The 21,259-nt window shown below is 32.6% G+C and overlaps 1 protein-coding gene across 1 annotated transcript in view; it reads left to right on the top strand.

Annotated features, from left to right (window-relative positions):
• LOC117117136 (rhophilin-1-like) overlaps positions 1 to 17,734 on the top strand; it is a 33,338-nt gene extending 15,604 nt beyond the window's left edge. Inside the window, exons 4-13 of the mRNA XM_033261342.1 lie at positions 476 to 553; positions 1,509 to 1,633; positions 7,315 to 7,423; positions 9,736 to 9,885; positions 10,437 to 10,532; positions 11,132 to 11,288; positions 13,067 to 13,180; positions 13,476 to 13,591; positions 13,967 to 14,113; positions 14,444 to 17,734. Coding sequence (XP_033117233.1) covers positions 476 to 553; positions 1,509 to 1,633; positions 7,315 to 7,423; positions 9,736 to 9,885; positions 10,437 to 10,532; positions 11,132 to 11,288; positions 13,067 to 13,180; positions 13,476 to 13,591; positions 13,967 to 14,113; positions 14,444 to 14,908 — 1,557 coding nt within the window. The 3' untranslated portion in view covers positions 14,909 to 17,734. The remainder of the gene's footprint in view (positions 1 to 475; positions 554 to 1,508; positions 1,634 to 7,314; positions 7,424 to 9,735; positions 9,886 to 10,436; positions 10,533 to 11,131; positions 11,289 to 13,066; positions 13,181 to 13,475; positions 13,592 to 13,966; positions 14,114 to 14,443) is intronic.
• Positions 17,735 to 21,259: the final 3,525 nt, after the last annotated feature.

Raw genomic sequence — 21,259 nt, forward strand, 5'->3', positions numbered from 1 at the left:
GGGGGTGGTCATGTGAACCCTAGATGTATTGAAATGCACGTCATCGTGTTGGGATTCAATATTTCAATATTAATTATGTCATCATCAGGAATAGCAAAGCACTTAATTGTTATCTTTGGTGGTTAATTTATCTATAAAAGTATGATTTCATATGATGTAAAACATTTTTTTTTTAATGTTTGGTTTATCAAGACTCACCTTGTGATAACACCTCATGTGTTATAGTGAAATTTAGGCTTCTTTTCTAAATTAAGTATAAAAATAATGACTACAAGATAATCTTGTTTAGAATGTTAGTTGAAGAATAATCTCGGGCAATTTCAGTACACTTGCCTGTGCCCTTTTCAAATGTGATAAATGTATGTATTTTTAATGTTATGTAGATTTCTAATTTGTTTTCACAACTCAGGAACATTATGTATTTTTAATGATGATAAAGTAAAACTCATATTCTGAAATGAAATTGTCTTTACAGGATTATATTCTAGAACATTATAGTGAGGAGGATGACAAATTTATGAAAGAAATTAATGATTTTTTACAATTACGTCAGGTGTGTATCACAACATTTATATCAGTTCTATTGTACCTTGTTAAACCTTACAATAAATATATATTGTCAGAAGTAAAATGGAGGGAAAACCATTAAATTGCTCATTTAAAATGATAAATTAAACTCCAATGGGACCCAGATGGAAGCTTAAATTGAATAACTGCCAAGTGCAGAATATAGGAATGTATTGCCGGACTACATTTTTTGTGTCTGTCTGGCAAGGAACATTTTTCATGTTTATTTTTCAGTTGAAAGTTAAACATCAATAAAAAACTGAATATTTTTTGTTCACATTTAGCACAACACTATAGATTTGTGTAGGAGAACGTAATACCTACATACGGGCTGGATGATGAAAGAATTGTATTGTACGCTACTCAAACTGATACAATAGTAACAATATGTAATAATTGACAATGTGAATTAATGTAATGGCCACGCATTTTGTATTATGCTTTTTTTGAGACAATCTACAAAGCAGCTTGAGTTTGTATACTGGTAATAATAAATAATAATGTTCTGTGAAATGGAAGTGATCATAAACCTATAAGTAAATAATGATAAAATATATAATATAGAATGCCTAAAAATTTGATTTTTGATATTTGATATTTTTTTAAGGATTTTTTTTGTTTTTGTTTTTTACATATTTTATATTTTTTTTATTGGTTCGCTTATGGTTTAATATCATAATCAGGTGCCCTGCAGTTTTAAATTAGCGGTAGAATGATATAAATAGAACAAGTCTGAAGAAGTGCTAATGTCATTAATGTTTATTAACTAAATATAATAGTACATAATGACCACAGCACCTAATTACCATAGTACCTAATTGCCAGAGTATCTAATCACCATTCAAAATAAAATTGAACCTTTAGAAGGTTGTAAAGATACAACATCATCTGCTAGAGTTATCACTAATGACCGTTGTACTTTCGCTTTTCGCCGTGTACAGGCCATCAAAACACCATCTCGTAATGATGCTGGCATTGAACTTTTATTTGAATATTACAATCAACTATACTTTATTGAACATCGATTCTTCCCACCAAGTAGGCATTTAGGAATCTACTTCCATTGGTGAGTATCATTTGAATTATAAACAAAATAAAAATGCTATACATTAATTAAAATTGAGCTAAGTACAACAAATATTGACATATTCACTATATTTATTATTTATGAAAATCATATAGATTCAGATTGTATCGTATTGTATGGTTTCACAAAAGTTTTCTCCATTATACTGGTTATAGAGTTCTTTAACCTGGAACAGGTTTACGGCCGTTGAATTCCGGATCGGTAATTTAAAACTCAATCGGTGGTTATTAATGAATGGGATTGAATAGCATTGTAGACTTTACTTTTGAATACATACTTAGCACAGTTTGTTAAGCTAGTGGTGAACCACTATGTGTGCTGTGGACCATGGTGGTCTTTGTGGTTCTTATCCTAGTTTATTCTGTCAAGCAGCTCTCCTCGTGACGTGGTATAGCTTGCCCTCATTTGGAAGAGACATTTATTAAGCCAATAATCCATGCCTTATACATAATAACGAACGTAATACTTAAAGGGTAGGTATTTTCTGTTTTTCGGTTTGAATATTTGTCACCTGCCCTGCTGAAGCTGTCTGTCCCCAGGCCCAGCCAAAATTATCTAGTTACTCAACTAGACTTATGGACAGTATTTTCGCAAGTAATTTTCAACAGAACCTTCTCTCAAACCACTCAATCTGCATTTTTTAAATGTTATCGAGTTTGCTTGTACCAAATATCTTTATAAATGAATATTTTTATAAAAAAGTATGAATATTTGTTTAAAAACTATGAGAGTATAAAACAAACTTAAAGTAAGTATATGATTCAGGCAGTAATTTTTAATAAAACTCTGGGTGGATCCATGTTAATTATGACTATTTTATGAATTGAGGAATTCATATCTTATATCGGTGTCATCTACATTTTATATATTTAGTCCTATAATTACCCTAAGTATTCCAAATTCTCTAAAATTTACATATTGAGACCTATGAATATTTATGAATGACATGTTTATGTATTAAACACTATGAATATTCATGAATTTGAGACAATATTGTTATTTTGCAGTCAATCAATATTGAATAATAGGCTCTCAGTACTGTTTTAGGTTCAATAACTTTTGTTTTGCCTTTGATATCAAAGTTAAGTAGATATAATTATTCCCAACCTGGTCTCCAATTACAGCTACATTGTAACAGAATTAGAAAGAATACTACATGTATTAAAAGGCTTCTGATCAGTTTTCAAATGATGACATTTATATGAAAGTAATTAAAATGAATTAGAGTTAAGCCATACATAAAATGAACCCAAACATATTAATAATGAACCTTTATTACTAGATGCAAAGTATACTGTATTGTCATAAAACAATATAGTTTATATACAATTTCTAATACTGTATATGGAAAGATAGGTTATGGAAGGTTTCTTTCTTGTTGAACAAAGGGATAAAAATATCTCTTTACTGGATGTTTTGATGTAGTGATGCTCAATGAAATAGGCTCATCGTCATCATCATCATCATTATTATTATCATCAATATCATCCTCATCATCATCATTTTGTTATCATCATTATCATCTTCATTATTATCATCATTGTTATCATCATCATTATCATCTACATTACTATCATCCTCAATATCAACATCATTATCGTCTTCATTTCATTAATATTAATGATATCATCAGCTTTATTATTATCAGTATCATCATCTATATTACCATTTATTTCATTATTATCATCGTAATTTATATATTGAAAAGTAGCACCAACCCAGGGCGGATCCAGAATTTTTCAAACGTGGGGGCACAACAGGTTCAGAATAGATAAGTGAGTAGCACATAACATTAATATGCATTGAAATTTTAAAAATTTAGTGGCAAAACAGGGGGTTGGTTTGGAGGCGGGTGCCTCCTGTGCCCCTACTGGATCCGCCCCTGTCACCATCCCCACTACTATCTCCTCCAATACCATTATCATTTTGATCATGACTTGTTCATTTCGTTGACATTCTAAGCGAAGTATTTTACTATCGTTATCATAATCATCATAAAATGTAAACTGATACTTCATTCCCTAATACTTGCATAATAGTAAAAAAATATTACATTTCACAGTCTTGTTTAAGCTGATCCTAGCTTTCTGTACTCTAACGTAGCAGACTATTCATCATCATTATATTCGTCATCGTCCTTGTCATTAACATTGCCTCCACCAACAATGCTACCAATTTACGTACACTCTACGTGACCTCTTTCCTCATCAATATTATTTCCATCCACGCTCATTTCCATTATTGCTTTGTCGTTGCAATTTTTTTTTCAAATCACTATCTAATCGAACACCATAAATATTCTTCCACCCAGTTAAGAAAAAAGTAATTTTAACAAATTTCATCTTATTTGTAATATTGTAATTTCAGTCGCTGTGGTATTGAAATTTATTGCAAATGGAAAAAAAATATAATACGAAGGAATTAGTCATCGCGATAATAGGATTTTCTTCCGTATGGAGGTAGGCGTTTTACAACATCCACAAGTTGAACACACCCAAGCCTCCAGGCATTGTTATTATTATTAAACCAGGTGTTGCCTGGTTTATATCAAGCTTAATAATGTGAGTGATAGTAATAATATGCAGTGCTATAAAAAATATGGAAATTGTAAGGATTTAGGTTTTCTTATCGTAGTCATAAAACTTTACAACCTGAGATAGAAATTAACAATAGACAATTGTAACATGCATTAACTATAGTATGTACTGTAGTCTTAAATTTTAAGTTGAAAAGGATATCTATTTTTTAATTTTTTGAAATTTTATTTAGGTTTAAAGAACATATGCATTCTGGCTTCAATGTGAGCTTGAAGGGTCACCATCGTTAAATATGAAATGAAAGAAATAATAATATAAATAGGCTTGTACTGCAAATTATACATGACAATAACATTGGAATTATAATAAAATATAAATTGAATTTTTAACCAGTGCCAATATACCAGTAAAATCACTATCAAAATATTAATTTTCTTTGAAATCAATTAGTGGGAAGTAAGCACTGATTTCATTGTGACTCATAGGATGACGAGTTTTTAAAAAAAATTAGCGTCCATATAATAGCAATCTTACTAATTAATAGATGAAGTACTGTGCGGTACACAATACATGTCATAATGGTGCAACTTTTGACGTCTCAATTAAAATTCCGGGCTCAGTTTTCAGGCCAACCACTTTTGAGTTCCTTTATTTATATTGACTTTTCTTTTTATGAGTACAAGTAGGTATCTACTGTAGATTTGAAGACTACTATAATAGTATAATTATTCAATACCTTCTCTGCAAGAGACTGTTTTGTGTTATTTATTATGTTGAGTCCTTGGATGGCTTAAGCCAAGCTTTTGAATAGCTCACACCTATAATTCTACACTGCAGAGCTACCTTATCCATTATGCTAGGGACCAGGGGTTGCAACCCTTAGGTGTATTTGTCAAGCAGCTGTGAACTAGCATGTTCTGAAAATCCGTTGGGATTGCAGTGAACTTTCTGACACTGTCTGAACATGAAGCTCAAAGAAGAGCGATATCGGCATACTGTACAGTATGTTCTTTTTTAATTATTCAAATTTGGTTATTAAATTCGATCCAGGTCAGTGCTGTAAACTACGTTATATTTGAATATGTTTTCTGTTATAGTAGATCTAGTTAAGATTGTGTAAAAGAATGTATCCACTGCTGTCATGGTTATGGGGATTAAACAAAGACAATTTTATGAGTTGAGGAGACAGTTTCTGCCTTTCATCCCTTAAATCCTGGAAGTCACACTAGATTAACAATTTGAATGGCAGGAATTCAGCCATTATTTTTTAAATAATAGGTTTTAACAAAGTTTATGAGTCAAGGATTTTAGATCAAGTAAATACTAGTTTATTTTTTTTTCTGTTTATAACCTTTATATAATCCTAGTACATGTGTGGATCACCTACGACTCCTGTAAAATCTGAACACAAATTTGTTTTTTGGAGATTGTTATGAATTTTACTTGTGTTATATAGAATTTGTTTTCAGTGGTTTTAGTGGTTGATGTGTATTGTAGAGGTTAGGTTCAGATATAGGTGTTGTATGAAAACACTATAATGGTTCCCAGTGTTACTGTACCACACTACAAATTAAGTATTTTATCTTCTGAATTAACATGAGTAGTTAAAGATACATTCTGTGTTCAAATCTAAAAAAAAACACCTTAGAAATTCTAATATTTGAAAATGTTAAAATAAATTGTCATTCACAGATCAAAACCACTGTTTTGTTTTTTTCTGAATTATAGATTTTTACTTAATGAAAACCTTCAAATTAATTAATTACTGACTAACTTAAGTGTCAATGCTGAGTATTAGAAAGTAGAAGAAAATTTTTCCACATTACAATTGAAAATTAAACTATGTAGTTTAAGTTTCAATTATTTTTTCGTAGATTTTAAATCCTCCATTTGAAGTACACTACATTAAACCAGATGTGGTGTAAAATATATACCGAATATTTATTTACCTAAAGGTAGTGTTATGTTTAAGAGCCCACAAAAAAACAAATAAATGGTGAGGTATCTGGACATCTACAGCAGCGTCAAGAGAAGGACAGTCGAGGCAGTGTCACAGAGCCTTTGCTAAAGGGGCCCATGTTGCTAGGGTGAAGAAAGGAATGGAAAAATGTCATTCATGTTCTGCTTTACAGTATATCAATTAAAATTAGACATCCATACAATATTTAAAAGGCTGTAGACCCCCACTTATGCCAGCCACCCCTGCTGGGCCTGTAGGCAATTCTCAAAACTTATTGGCAGGTGCAGTGCCCGGGTTCATTGCTTTAATATGCACATGTGAATTTTCGTTGACGTAGTGTATACCTCAACTAAAATTCCATATATACAGTAAGAAAGGTCTGTGAATATGATAATTAATACTGTACATGCTAGTACTGTGTATTTTATATTAATTATTCAAGCAATATACTTGAATATATGTGATTATGGATTATCGTGGACCTCAATAAACTCAACAATGAAACCATACAAAGATAGTATAATACATACTCCAAGTATCGAAATGCACGCCATCGTGTCGGGATTCAATATTTCGACATTATATCATCATCAGGAATGGTACCAGGTTATATTTTTATAATGGCCAGTGATGTAATTTATCAGTTATTTGTATATTTTTCAATACATTGGAAAGAAAATGTGGTTTGAATGGTAAAATCATGTACCACTGGCCACAGAGCTTAATTAGTGGAAGAGCAATATAGGGGTAAACAGAGGATCATGGGTTCGAATCCTGAAGGGGGAATAATACAGTTTTGTTGAGTGGCTTTCCCACTGAGTTTCAGTGTATACTAGGCCAGAAGCTATTTTATAATCAGAAGTAGGTTTCTTGAATTCAATAAACAATATGTTACTGTTTATATATTACTCGGCACAATTTAGAATCTTAAAACATCTGCCAGGTTTGTCCAAGGTTAAGAGCCCACTTTACTACTGACATCAATCGTAGCTGTGGCCATGGCAACGTTTCCTGTAATCAATGCTATGCACAATCACTTACAGTTCTATAACCAAATTGTATCACTTGTTTAATATATTATCTAACACTTGCCTAATGATTTAATATATAGTAATTCGTTTATTTTTTGCGTGAAATTATGATTTTGTTTGTCTGTTATGTAGGTATGATGCTTTGACTGGAGTGCCTTCTGTACAACGATCGGTAGCCTTTGAAAAGGGCAGTATTCTCTTCAATATTAGTGCTTTATATACACAACTAGGCTCGAAACAGGTACAGTATATTATTATGTCAATCAATCAATCAGACAAATTCACCAGTACTTATCAATTTATCAGCGTTGCCCTTCAGCAAAAAAAGTTGACAATTTTTGTTAAGTAGATCGTAATGAATTTCTTCATTTCATTTCATTTCTTTAGGCACAAGGGAAAAAAAAAGGATATGCCAATAAGTGAACTTAATCACTGTCCTATGTGGCATATCCATTTAACAATTGATAATAATGATTTGATTGTATAGTTTTTGAGTATTTTATTTTTGTTCCCCTCATATGTATATTTTATATATATTTTTTGCTTGATAATTTCATTAGGGCTACTCCAAATTTATTTATTTTTACTGTTAATTAGTTTTATACTCTCTTTTGTCTTACTTTACTTTGTTTATGCTGACAGTCCCTAATGATGATCTTCGGCTAGGTGGACCACTCTCATTAAAGATTGTTGAAATAGATAATACCTGTACTGTTGACATACTGTAGGGAATATTTTATCTAGTCTTTTAAATCAATGAAGAGCCATGTATGTCTAGGATTAGATTGTAGTCTTTAAAAAGCTAAAAATATATGAATCGTATCAGCTTTTACCTTAAATTCCAGTATTCAAAACATTCACAAAATTGAATTGAATTTGGCCTACATTTAGTTATGAAAGACATTCACATGGAAACAATATCATTGTAGTGAATCCCCAGACAAATTGTCAACTGGACAAACAAAGCTGGTGGTGATTGGACAATTCTTTTAGTAAAGTATATTGTTTACACGCTAGGCTAGATACATACAAACAGTGCGAGGTACACAGTGAACATGATGACGGTGTGTGCTAAATACGCATGTAAAATTAACACAATTTTCCCACGCTGGGAAGAAGGTATTTAATGATATTTATTATAGTTTTTGTTATTAAGATCAGTGCTTTTAGTACTACCCTATACTATGCTAATATACTATGACACTAAATATATTATATTGTAATATTATATTTTAGTTGTCCAATGTTTAATGTTTTGGAAATGGCAAGAAATTATTATAGGCCTAGTGATAAAAAATCAAATGTTCTTGCATTTAAAGACACAACAACACACACAGTAATAATAAGAACGGTATGCTTTTAATACATTGTATTCATCGGTAATTTATGTTGGAGCTCAAAGTATTGAAAAATTCAATTCAATATTTGATTTGGTTTTTTTATATTGAAGTTGTTATTTATTAGCTTTTGAATAATTTGAATGCTAATTAACACAGACAGCTAAAATTGTATTGACAGGGGCAGATCTATTTTTTATTTATTACTTGAACAATTAGTGTGTCCTAGATATTAGTAAACACAGAAGCCAAAAACTATTGCTGGTATTAACCCAGATATGAGGTACAGGCCTATAAATAGCATGCAGAGTACCAGTATTCATATGTTTTACAAATGCTAAATAATATATATGGAATTTGAGGCTTAAATCTATGTTAACACCTTCTTTATCGCGTATCATTATGTCGACAGTACTGATATATCAAGCATTAGGCATCTCACTAATCTTGATTTACTGTAATATCAACGTGCCTATGTGTTTGTTACTTTGAACTAGTTTCTGTTTTCATGTCGTTTAAAACTAATCTTTTCGGCTCAGATTCTTGATTAAGCACATACTGTATCATTCCATTCCCAAATGGATTATATGCAAGACTAATACAAATATATTAACCAGAATACTAGTTGAAATAGAAACAAGGAAAATTTCAGCGTAAAGAAATTTAATTTCTTCTGGGAATTGCTCTGTATCACAACCAGACAGTGTGTGTTGGTTTTGTAATGAAACTTCCATGGAGCAATATGATCTACTCAAAGCAGTGAGGTATCTAGGACTATACTAACATGAAAAACTGATTGGGGATAAGGGGGTGTTTGAGTGAAGTTTAAGTGTAAGTTGAGTTGAGGATTAAGTGAAGGAGAAAGTTACCTGACAAAAAATGGTGAAATTGGATGGGTTTTAACTACTTGAGTGCAACACATTTTAGTCAGAAAATTTCAAGTAGAGGAGTGCCTCCTGGAAATTTAAGATTAAAGCTATTTAATGTTTTTCCAGTCTTTTCCTTGTAATATATTAGTCTACTCTCGACAGTGACTGTCGAGGGTGACGCAATTTTTTTTTAGTGGGGAGCGTGCACCCATGCTCCCTGTAAATGCACCACTGAGCATGAACGAATATATTAATAGAATTTCAAATTTTTCTAAATTTCTTATCGATATGACAGAAAATTAATTATACCAAATAAATAAATATTTGATTTGTTGTTTTCATTCCAGGATCGTAGTAAAGTGGAAGGCATCAATAAGGTGATAGATTATTTTGAAAGAGCTGCGGGAGGATTCCGGTATCTTGCCGAGAACTTCAGCCATGCACCGAGTATGGATATGAGTAGCCCAGTCCTTGGAATGTTTGTTAGTCTTATGTTGGTAAGTGGCCCCAAGAAAAAATGCAGATTTGTAACATAGTTGTAACTACTATATACTACCCGAAAGTGGCAGAGAACACATATAGGCCATTAGACATTTCTGGGGGTTGGGGCATTCTCCCTGGAGGGATGATTAAAAACAAAAGTCTCAAGCCTGAAAATTTGTTCCTATTGTTTTCTATGTACACTATGGGAAAAGTCATGATCATATTCATTGTTGAGTCTAATGCCCTATACAGTCATGATGTGCCTATATATGGTCATGATGATGTCATCATGACCATATTTAGGCATGTCACATGTTTTTGTCAAATAAATTTTGATAATCTGGACACGACTTAACAGATAAAAAAATTAGATATACTTAAATGAATCCATTTCCCTCACTGGATGCAAAACTTCATGCTTACCTGTAAAATCTTCAGTTTCGGGGTTTTTTTGATAACAAATGAAACTAACATATTAGTATATAATTGAAATGCAATAAATTGCATTGTGAGTTGTACTGTTATTTTATTTTTTTTTTTTATTAACATCAACATATTTTTACAGGGTCAAGTTCAAGAAGCAGTTTTTGAAAGGAGAGTTCTTGGAGGCGTAGAGGAGAATATACAGTCATATATAGAAGTCGCACGAGAGGCTGCTAAGGTGAGACTACCAACATTTTGTAACTAAACCATTTCATGGTAACGCTTAACATAATTATAAATCTTGAGTATTACTCAGGATGTTGCAGCATTATGGCTCATGTATGTTCAAACTACACATTTGGACAAAATTCACATTTTGGCATCAAACAACATTGAAAATAGAACTTCTCACAGGCAGAGATAAAAGTTCATCAGCATCTCAATGAGCCTATCTGCAAGTCCATAGCTGGTCATAGCTGGTCCTCCCATAAAAGGGAGGATCAGGAATGTAGAACTGATTCACTCATCCATGACTGTCGTCATGTGCATTCTATATTCTACTTTAAATAAATTTTGGTTTTTTATGCGGATATGTCACGATTGCAAAGACTGATGCACCAATGTTTAATACAGTACAGTCCTCGTTCTGGACAGAATGTAACGCATGTCATTACATTTTACGTTGTCACTCAAATCAAAAGCTCCTAATGTTAAAAAAATACTCTCTCATCGGCATGCATATCTCGCCTTCATTTTGTCAATCATCTCTTCAAATTTTTATCTTCATTTTACCCTGTTATCAGCACACGTGTCATTGATGTATTTCTTCATTTACAGGTTTCAACATCCTATAGTAATGTGCACAAGTCCATGATGCACCAGCAAGTTAAGGACTACATCCCGTACGCCTGGATCTCCATGGTTTTAGTTAAATCACAACACTTCAAAGCATTATCGCACTATTACGTTGCTATGGCTCTCATTGGTAAAAAATGTAAGTAAATATGTAGAACATTCTAGAAATCCTGAATACCAATAAGACAAGAAGTTTTTTATACCTAGTTTAGCGAACCCACCGACCGCAAATATTGATGCTCTTGAATAAAAATAAAATTTTATTTTTGGCCAATTAGTGTACTCGACGTCACAAAAAAGTGAAAATTTCAGAAAAAATAAAGTGTTTTCTTTATTTTTATTACGCCCTCTACTATCTTGGTAAATCAGGCCTAATGTTACCATCATTATTTATGAGAGGAGACCACAATATTTATATTTATTTGATTTATAAGCCACAAAATACTCACACCTAGGGCTGAAACATAGCCACTTCACAACCCGTAAACAGTGCAAGCTGGGGTAACAGCATGTGGTTTGTACCCTCGACAACAAGGTTCAGAACCTAAACGAAAATCGCTACGCCAGACTGCCTTCCACCATATAAATATGAAATATATAAATTTGAAGCATTCAACCATCCTATTTTGCATTCACCAATAAAATTTTATAAATAAGAAAGAAATTTTTGTTTTTAATTCCACCCTTCTCCGATAATCTTTAAAGAAATAAGTACGCGAAACAAGGAATAAAAAAAATCTCACCTAAGATGTGTTGTGTGTCAGTAAACAATCATTTGTGAACCTGTATCTATCAATGATTGGTTAAGTGTTTGATTCTCTAATCCATTCAAATTAAAGATTTACTATCTGTGTTGATATTTGAATTGTGTACTTTATAAGTTATCTTTAAATGGAAAATTGAATTTGGCCCATTGTTGTTTAAGATTCAAAGCTACATTTTTAAAAATATCCTTGTAGTTAAAGATAAACTGCAACATGTATACTACAATGAACACATATGATAATTACAAATGGCAATGAATAAAATTCATAGAAAAATACATCGCTGATTTGTACATATACAAATAAATATTGTTTCTAGGTATTAGGAATAAGCATAGAGAACTAATAATAGTAAATAATATGTAGGGTGTATAATATTCAGGAAATGGTATACAGGAAGCATTTTAAATATATGTGTACATATTGATTTTATTGTACATACTTTACATTTGATTATTTGCATGTGACTCATGATTCATTATTTATAACCTTATATTACTCGAATAGTGACTGGATAACAACAAAGGGAACAAGTACAATGCTTCCCAGAACATCATACAATATCAAGGAATCTAGGCTAATAAATACACAGTACAAACATAAATGTAATAATGCTATTAATATTTGCATGTGTAATCAATTAAGGCCAACTCATCGTCATAGATGCAGTCCGACGCAATTTTTCTTCAGAAACAGTTGTTTGGTCATTGTTAGGTTGTTGTTACGACGCAACTGCTCCCAAAGCAGACCTATTGGGTCTGCATTTAATTCACACTAACTAGAAGCGACAACAATCGCTTATCTTTGATAAGGGTGAAACCTAATATGTGTCAGACTGCTTTTCATTGCAGCCCTTGAACAAGACACTTCTATAACGCAAGACAAATATACACACATGATGCCCTACATAAACTAATTCTCATTATGATGCTTAGGGAGTGGAGTTGTTTTTGATTGTGTGAAAGAAATCCAGCACCATGACAGGATTTGAACAAATCGCGCCAGGCTACGTCATATGACACTGAAATTTACCTTTTGGTCATTTTTTTTCAAGCATAGAATGGATACAAATTATGTTAAAAAATCCATTTTCTTTTGTTTGCAATTTTGTAGTTTTTAAAATTTTACGGTTGTTCTTGTGTTTTCTATTTAGCTGGTTCTGAGTATGATGTGGCAAAGTTAAAAGAGCTTTTTCCAGAAATTCATGTAGATGCTGATATACCAAATTTGAAAGTACCAACAGATTATGAATCAAGGAAAAGGCTAGGTGAGAAAATGTACCTAAATATGCTATGATATGTATTTGACTATTAGAATAATTTTTGATGGTTTGTTTACTATATAACACCAGAATCAGTTAATTAACCACAACAAACATGAACAGTGTTTCTGGAAAAAGTAAAATAAACAATCATTCATGCATATTGGAAAAAAAAAGCTTTTTATAGCTCTAAAATAAAACATATGTTTTTAGTTTAAACCTTTATTTATATTTCATTTTATAATTTGTTTCTTTTTTGTTCATTATTTAAGATGTTTGATACTATGTTATTTGTATTTAGTTTTAATTATTTACATAGTTAATCTTCTCATGTTTATAGGCAAGTCAAGTTACCAGCCTGAATTTATAACTCCTGATTTTGCTAATGTCAAAGTGAAAGACATATTCCATGGCTTGGTAAGTTAATATACCGTTTTTCTTTAAGGAATTCTTGCAAATATGGGCTACAAGATATTATTTCTTTTAAAATTTCTTATTATCTTTGATAAGGGTGAAACCTAATATGTGTCAGACTGCTTTTCATTGCAGCCCTTGAACAAGACACTTCTATAATGCAAGACAAATATACACACATGATGCCCTACATAAACTAATTCTCATTATGATGCTTAGGGAGTGGAGTTGTTTTTGATTGTGTGAAAGAAATCCAGCACCATGACAGGATTTGAACCCAGGACCTTGGGATTGAAAGTCCAGCATCTTACGTTATGAACATAATGCTTATTGGAAATGTCTCTAATTTATAATTGTCCTTTACTCTGCTTTGTACAGGGACCATTAGCAATTTTCAATGCTAGGAATCAATGGACAGCACCCAGAGAAGTATCCATTACAAGAGGATCGGAAGGGTTTGGGTTCACCGTTAGAGGTGACTCACCAGTCATCATCGCCAGTGTGGACAAAGATGGACCAGCATTGGTAGGGCATAGAGACTTTAGACTTAGATATTTATAACTTAACACTAAATGAATCAGTAAACTTGCAATACTTTTATGTAGATTTCCCAGCCTTGAGGTTGTAGATTCAATTCCCTGCTGTGTTTGTGTCATTGAGCAAGGCACTTAATCTGCATTGCTTCTCTCCACCCGGTAGTATAAATGGGTACCTGGTGGGGTTGCCTACTCCAATGCTAATTACTGCAACAACATTCAGGCATGTGGACCCAATGACCAAAAAAGGCGGTATATAAATAACCGAATAAATAAATAAAATAAAATAAATATTGTGTGTTTTTTTTTTAAATTACAGAAAGCCGGAGTAAAGGAAGGGGATTTCATTGTTACTGTAGGAGATAATGATGTCAAGTGGGCCAAACATGACCAGGTTGTCAGGTACATTGTAAGTTGTCCAGGCCAACTATTCATGAACATAGTGACTCCTCTAGGCGAGGCCTTGATTCACCCGCAAGATCAACGACGGCTCAATGGACAATCAAACGGTAACGGAGATACGATGAGCGAAGCTACAACAATTGAGAGGAAGAATAAAAAAGGATTTCTGTCCTCAAAAAATGGAGGAGTAACAACAGAACAATCGATTTTGGACAAAAAAAATAAGAAAGCACCAAAGGTGCCACCAAAAAGTGTGGAAATCACAAACAAAACGGGCACAGGGAAGAAGAAAGAAAAGGAAAAGAAATCGGGCAAAAAGGACATTAAAGGAAAATCAGTAGATGCAACCGTTCTTGGAGATAAACCACAGGCATTATGGTAGCAATGTAGAAAGTTGTAAAATACATAGTCGAGACAGTTTGCTGAAGGCTATGGACAAGAGTTGGATTGAATTGCATTAAAGGCATTTAATCGTAACAGTCAAGATTGAGGACCTTCATAAACGTCAGCTTTCAATGCATAACATAAACTGCATTTACTGTATTTAAATTATATCTTGCCAATTGAGACGTTAACTAATGATGGAGTTTCCAAAATTATGGTGTCTATCACGGAGTGAGGAAAGCTATTTGATAAGATGCAGTGCCTCCTAGATAATGAACTACTATTGCAGCGAGAGTTAATGGCCAATTATTTTTATCTCGGCAGCCGGCGAATTTCTCCTGTTATAATGTTTTCCAAATAGCAGGCTTCCAACTTTATTGCGATTCTTTCCTTGGAAATTTCAAACAAACTATAATCAGGTAGAAGCCAGATAATCTAGCGTTGATATATATATATATATAATTTGGTTGTATTGATTTTGGGCATTCAAGACAAATAAATATTTATTTAACTGTGCATAATATAATTAGTATACTGGCAAAAGCTGCTATTATTAATTATAACAATTCAACAATGATCTACGTTATTGGTTGTGAAACTATGACCTAATTTTCCACTGTGCACGCTTCATTCTAGAAGTAGCGACCATATATTTTGCGTTATACACGTGCCAACAATTACACTTAGATCACTACCGCAGACTTGTCTTATGACGGTTCATTCTTCCAACCAATCAGGTTAGGTGTACAGAAGCATTTGAAAAATTTGCCTACCTATTTCCCCTTCCAGGGGCATGCAAAGCCCCTGAAATATATTTAGAATATGGGAGTGGAAGGTATTTTAGACAGTGCTAACACCTTGACACCTTTAGCTTGAATTACCATCAACTTTACTCTTTTCTATAGCCAGTCTCGCACGTTGTGATTTTTGCTTACAACAAGCTGCGCTACAACACGATCAGTCTACAATCATATAGTGCGTGGGAGTTGGCAGTGCATGAGAGTTATTATGAATAGTGTCCAATATCATTCAGTTTGAAGATATTCAAAAAATTGTAGTTGTAAGTGTCGTAGCGCAGCTTATCGTAAGGAAAATCGCAACATGTGCAACCAGCTTAAGATGTATCAAAGTGAAGTGGTCTTCATAGTAGAGTATAGTTTTACATAATATAAGTACGGTAATAATTTAGATGATAATGATAGATGATTGTATGGGGTTTTAAACCATACAATTTATTTGTCCATCCTAGTTCATTATTATATATGCAACAAATAAGTTCTGTGGATTATTAAAAATGTTAATGATGTTATGCCCACCTATAGAATGAAATTGTGAGTATGCAAAACAGACCTAATTTAGTAAAGTGTAGTATAAATTTATGTCAATGTTTTTTATCCCAATATTCAATAATTTATGTTTTTTTTTTATTGTTCTGAATTTTTTGTATTTGTAACAAGCAAGCTTTTATCCATATTTATGTGCAATTTGAAAATCAATATAAGATTTATTTAAACACCTTATTTATACCCATTTTACTCAGTAATAATGTATTCAAAAACTGAATTAATATCCCTATTACTGTACTGGTCTATAAAATATGTATTGTGTATAAACAATAGTTATTTGACTAAATGTCATATTATATGCATCCACTGTAAACTGTTAATGTCATAGGTCATTCAAATTTGCATGCTAATTAACATAATATTTAATATTATGTGTATGTATTAATGTACCAAAATGATATGAATTAGTGTTTACTATGTGATGAAGAATTATTATTAATTTAATTAAATTTGTCATTAATAATTAAATTTCTTAATAATATATCTTGATTGAATATCTCATTACATATTCCAATTACATTGCTCAAAACAATTCAGTTTATAATTTCAGTTCACTCCTTATATATTACACACCAATGTGTATATTTTTCATTAATAAACAAATTTGTAATGTTTTTATCCTTATTTGTATATAGTGTTCTTTACATACTTGTAAATGAATTGCTGTCTTTCATGTTTTTTTCAATTGTACAGAAACAATTTTCAGTGTGAATCTTACTTTTGAGTTCTTCTTTCAAAGTGTACCTGTTTTTCATGTTGGCATTCAGTGAGAAAGAAATTGCATTAAATGCAAGATGTGTACATATTGTCTAGCTAACTACAGTACCTTAGAAGTTATTATAACGATATTATTATTTTATCTTAGTTCGTTTGTCATGTAGAGGGTGATATATTTATTGGGAAATTTAACTGTATTGGTTTTCGATTTAACATCAAAAATTTATAATGATAAATCACTTGCAGATACAAGTTTTATCACATTTTTGTCAACCTAATCTGGACTGTAACTTGTAGGTTGTTGTTGATGCATGGAGAAAATAACTATGGTTAATGTAAATAATGGCCTCAAGAAAGTACAAAAGTGTGTTTGCAAAACTGTGGACGTAAGAATTTTTTTTTACGTTACAAATTTTTGATGTATATATATTTAGAACATATTATTTTCTGTTTTAGAATCAAGGTATTTATTGTCTGGTTTATTTATGAATGTTCCCTTCATTTTGATCACTATTTTATTTATTAAATTGTTATGCTAATCTTGGAAGCTTCTTTTTAAGCCTAAAATTCCAAAGCACTATATTTGACTTGAAATTTGAAATCTGCTACTTGGCAGTTTTTCATGATGAATATATTGGGCAGTGGCGTAGAAAAGTATTTTTCATTGGGAGTGGGGATGATTGAAAATTCTTGGAATTGACATAAAATTACTGATGTCGTACACACCCTTCAGTGTGAAAATGTGGCTTGCTTTGCAAGCACATCTAACATCTAAGGAAAGAAGAGCTTAGATTGGTACCAGATAAAATAATTTTGTTATCAACATTAATACATTATGCTAATTTTCATCTTTGTAAGGGCATAAGACATTGCAAATTATTTCTGTGACAGTCTTTTGAAGTGTGTAAAGCTCCATTTTATCTCATACATAGTCAAAATATTGGGGAGGGGGATGGTACAATGGACCATCCCCCATTGTTGAATATTTGGGGGATATATCCCTCATTCCCCGGGATCTACGCCTATGATATTGGGTGCTACTTCAATTTTTCCTGGTGGCTCAAAATTATCTTTGGTTTCTGTAACAAGTTTCTTGAGAGTCTTATACCTGTTAGGTGTTTTGCGAGGCTATAATAGCATGTAGCAAATCATGATACATATCTAGAGAAATTCAACATTCAGTTTATAAATTAATGTATTTATTATTTTGCTTTTTTTGTGTGTGTATACATGAGGAGTTTTGAGTTTACATGTTAAAGTTTTATGTGTGTCTATTGATTCCATTGTCTTCACATTCCAAGATTATTTTCTGGCAATTTTACCAAGAATTTTCTTTGGAAGTTACTTAAAATTGACATCGCTTAATATGTATATATTCCGTTAAAATTCTGGAAGCTCATTTAAACTAAACTTTAAAGCTGAGCATTCACCGCGGTACGACAATTCCAACTCTGCTGCCTGTGAGTGGTAGGCGACGCGACACTGTTTGTTGATTGTCACGTGTTATGGCTTTGTGTTCTCCATAAAATTGCGTCGGCGGACGACCGTCGGACACACGACCCTCGGACGCACTGAGTGCCTAGCTTAAGGATAGGATGACTAATTATGTTGACATTCGTTGGTACTAAGGTAACTCAAAACTTCAGTGTTCTATCAGATAACAAAATGAATGTGTTCTTTAATATATTTGCATTCCGGTGTTATAGTTTTTAATAGTCTTAAAGGTTGCACCTACACACCTACAAGAAAGGAATGTATGCTTAAAATATAGTGTTATGTCAAGTAATAGAACATACTATGATTTCATGTCGCCTTGTTCAATAAAGTTTATCTTATTTTAGAATCTTCCATGTTTTTGAAGTTGATAGATATTTTGACACTAATACCGTATGTAACGTTGTGAAAGATGATAATCAATGTTCTTATAATGAAACAATGTTGTTATTATTGATAAAATAATAGTGGTTCCAGTTGCCAGTTATTTGCCTTATGAATAGTATAATAGTGTACAGTCACCATGGTGATATCCCCATGTTGAAATATGAAGAGGCCAGCTCAGTTGGTTAGAAATACAGGATAATTAATTGTTTCTTTGGAAATGGAACTTAAAATAATTATGCATAAAAGCTTCTATATTGTATCAAGATGTTTTTTTGTAAGAACCATTAATAAATAAAAGCAAAGCTTGGTAAAAAAATATGCTTATATTACTATTATTTTATGTTACTTTCTATTTGGAGTCAGTGATGTATGGTGGTGGTGTGGGGGGTTGGGATGTGCACTTCCCCAAAGCATACTCCCCTCCCCCCCCCCAAAAAAAATCATGCTTAAATACAGTAGTTAAAAATCACCTCAATTCACCTTAGTTTATGAGAAAGCGCCTCTCATCTAATTATCGAGCCCCCCCCCCCCCACTTCACTTAGATTAGAATTTATAGAATTGTTTTACATATTTAGAATAATTATTTAGAACTTTTTCAATAACTATGTAGAAGTTCTATGAAATATTTTGAAAGAATTTTATAGAGCATTTTAATGGCTATCAGGAGTTGGTTGATAAGTCAACTCAATTTCTTTTATTGGTACAAAAGCCATCATAGGTCAATATTCGCTTAAACAATCACAAGTTCACAATATACGAAAGTCTCAAAAAGATGACAGATTAACACATTCCATGGAAATTATTTTAAAAATTGGAAGAATAACGAAACATTGTAAGTAGCCGAGATGTGGCGGAGCAAATCAGTCAGTTGTGACATCATCATGTTCATTTCTGCGTAATATCCCAATCCCTGAGCAGGCGCTAATATAATGTACCTAGTTATGCATCTTGTGTGCAAAAACCTGAAACAAAGCTGTTATATTATATATTGCGCCAGTATTTTTCAGAGAGGCACACGGCACGTAAAAAATCGATAAATAGGGGGTGGGGGGAAAAAACACCAACAATACTGATGAATTTTAGTACGAAAAATGTGAATAAGGGAAACCATAATTCTTGTCATTTGTGACTTCAAGGAGTGCTTAAGCTGCTAAAAAGTGGTGTGTTCTTAATTAGCTATTGCTTAAACTCGGAAAGGAAAAATGGGCATCACTCAAAGGTTGCCATGGCATCAGCTGGACGAAATCAAAGACTACTTAGAAGGGACGGGGAGAATGGAAATTTTGAGTGATGCCCATGTTTTCCTTCCCTGATTAAATATGCAGCAACAAGAATGAATGTCAGGGGCGGATCCAGAGACGTTTGGGAAAAAAAGGGGGAGAGGTCTGATCGAGAGAAAACACTAACCTAACGGGGAGGAGAATATCACAGGAAATTTTTGTTTTCTAGTTGCCCGGAAATAACATCTGAGGTGTTTTGGGTGATCAATAATTTCTTTTTTTTTCTTCCATTTATTCCCCTTTTTTTTTTTAATATTGCGTCATAGAAGATGTTACATAGGGCCTACTGGTATGGGTTTGATGGCAAATGCTAAATACATTTAAAAAACAATAAATATTCTTCATGCTCAACAATAACATACCACATTCATCGTACTGAAACTTGGATCGTAACCAAGGATATAGGGTGGCTCCATGGATCCACATTTAACATTGTGTCCTATGAAATGGACATTTCCGCTAAGTTCCGCCCCTTGGATGTTGTTGCTAAGGCCCCACAAGATGACAGTGTTAAAACACACGAGAACACAGTCATGTGTTTGTGGTACAACACGTGTATTTGTGAGACGCGCGCTTATATTCATAGCGCTGCTTTGATTAGTACGTTAAGTTTGATTGAAAGGTCTATTGTTGCAATTGCGTATGTACAAGGCCTATGCCAGTATTGACTGTTTTTCTACATTTTCGTATTCAATTTTTTCTTTATTACGAACTGTGCTAATTAAAGCTCTGTATGGCCATTCGCTATATCAAACACAGTATCTCTATAATTTTGTTTCAATTGTCTTTACAAAAAAGATTGTGAAATTAAATGCACAGCTTTCTGAGAAACGGCGCCATGATAAATCAGCATAAACAATTTTCAACTTTAACGATTCAGCGTTTTACATGGTCAGCTTTGGCGGACCGACACGATTTTTAATAAAATCGTTATTCATTCAACTTCAATGATCATCGTTAAAAAATTGACGATAGACGTTGTAAACGTCGATTAACGTCGCTTAACGTCGACAGGAAAAGAGGCTTTACAGTACTGTATGTTGTATTACTGTGTTATTTATTCATATGGCGCCCTCTATTTTTTCCTTCGATCTTGAGATCTTGAGCGATCTCGATATCGATGA

Source organism: Anneissia japonica, unplaced genomic scaffold (genome assembly GCF_011630105.1).
Source record: "Anneissia japonica isolate Jap-2015-1 unplaced genomic scaffold, ASM1163010v1 scaffold287835_len3118868_cov185, whole genome shotgun sequence".
Classification (NCBI taxonomy): Eukaryota; Metazoa; Echinodermata; class Crinoidea; order Comatulida; family Comatulidae; genus Anneissia; species Anneissia japonica.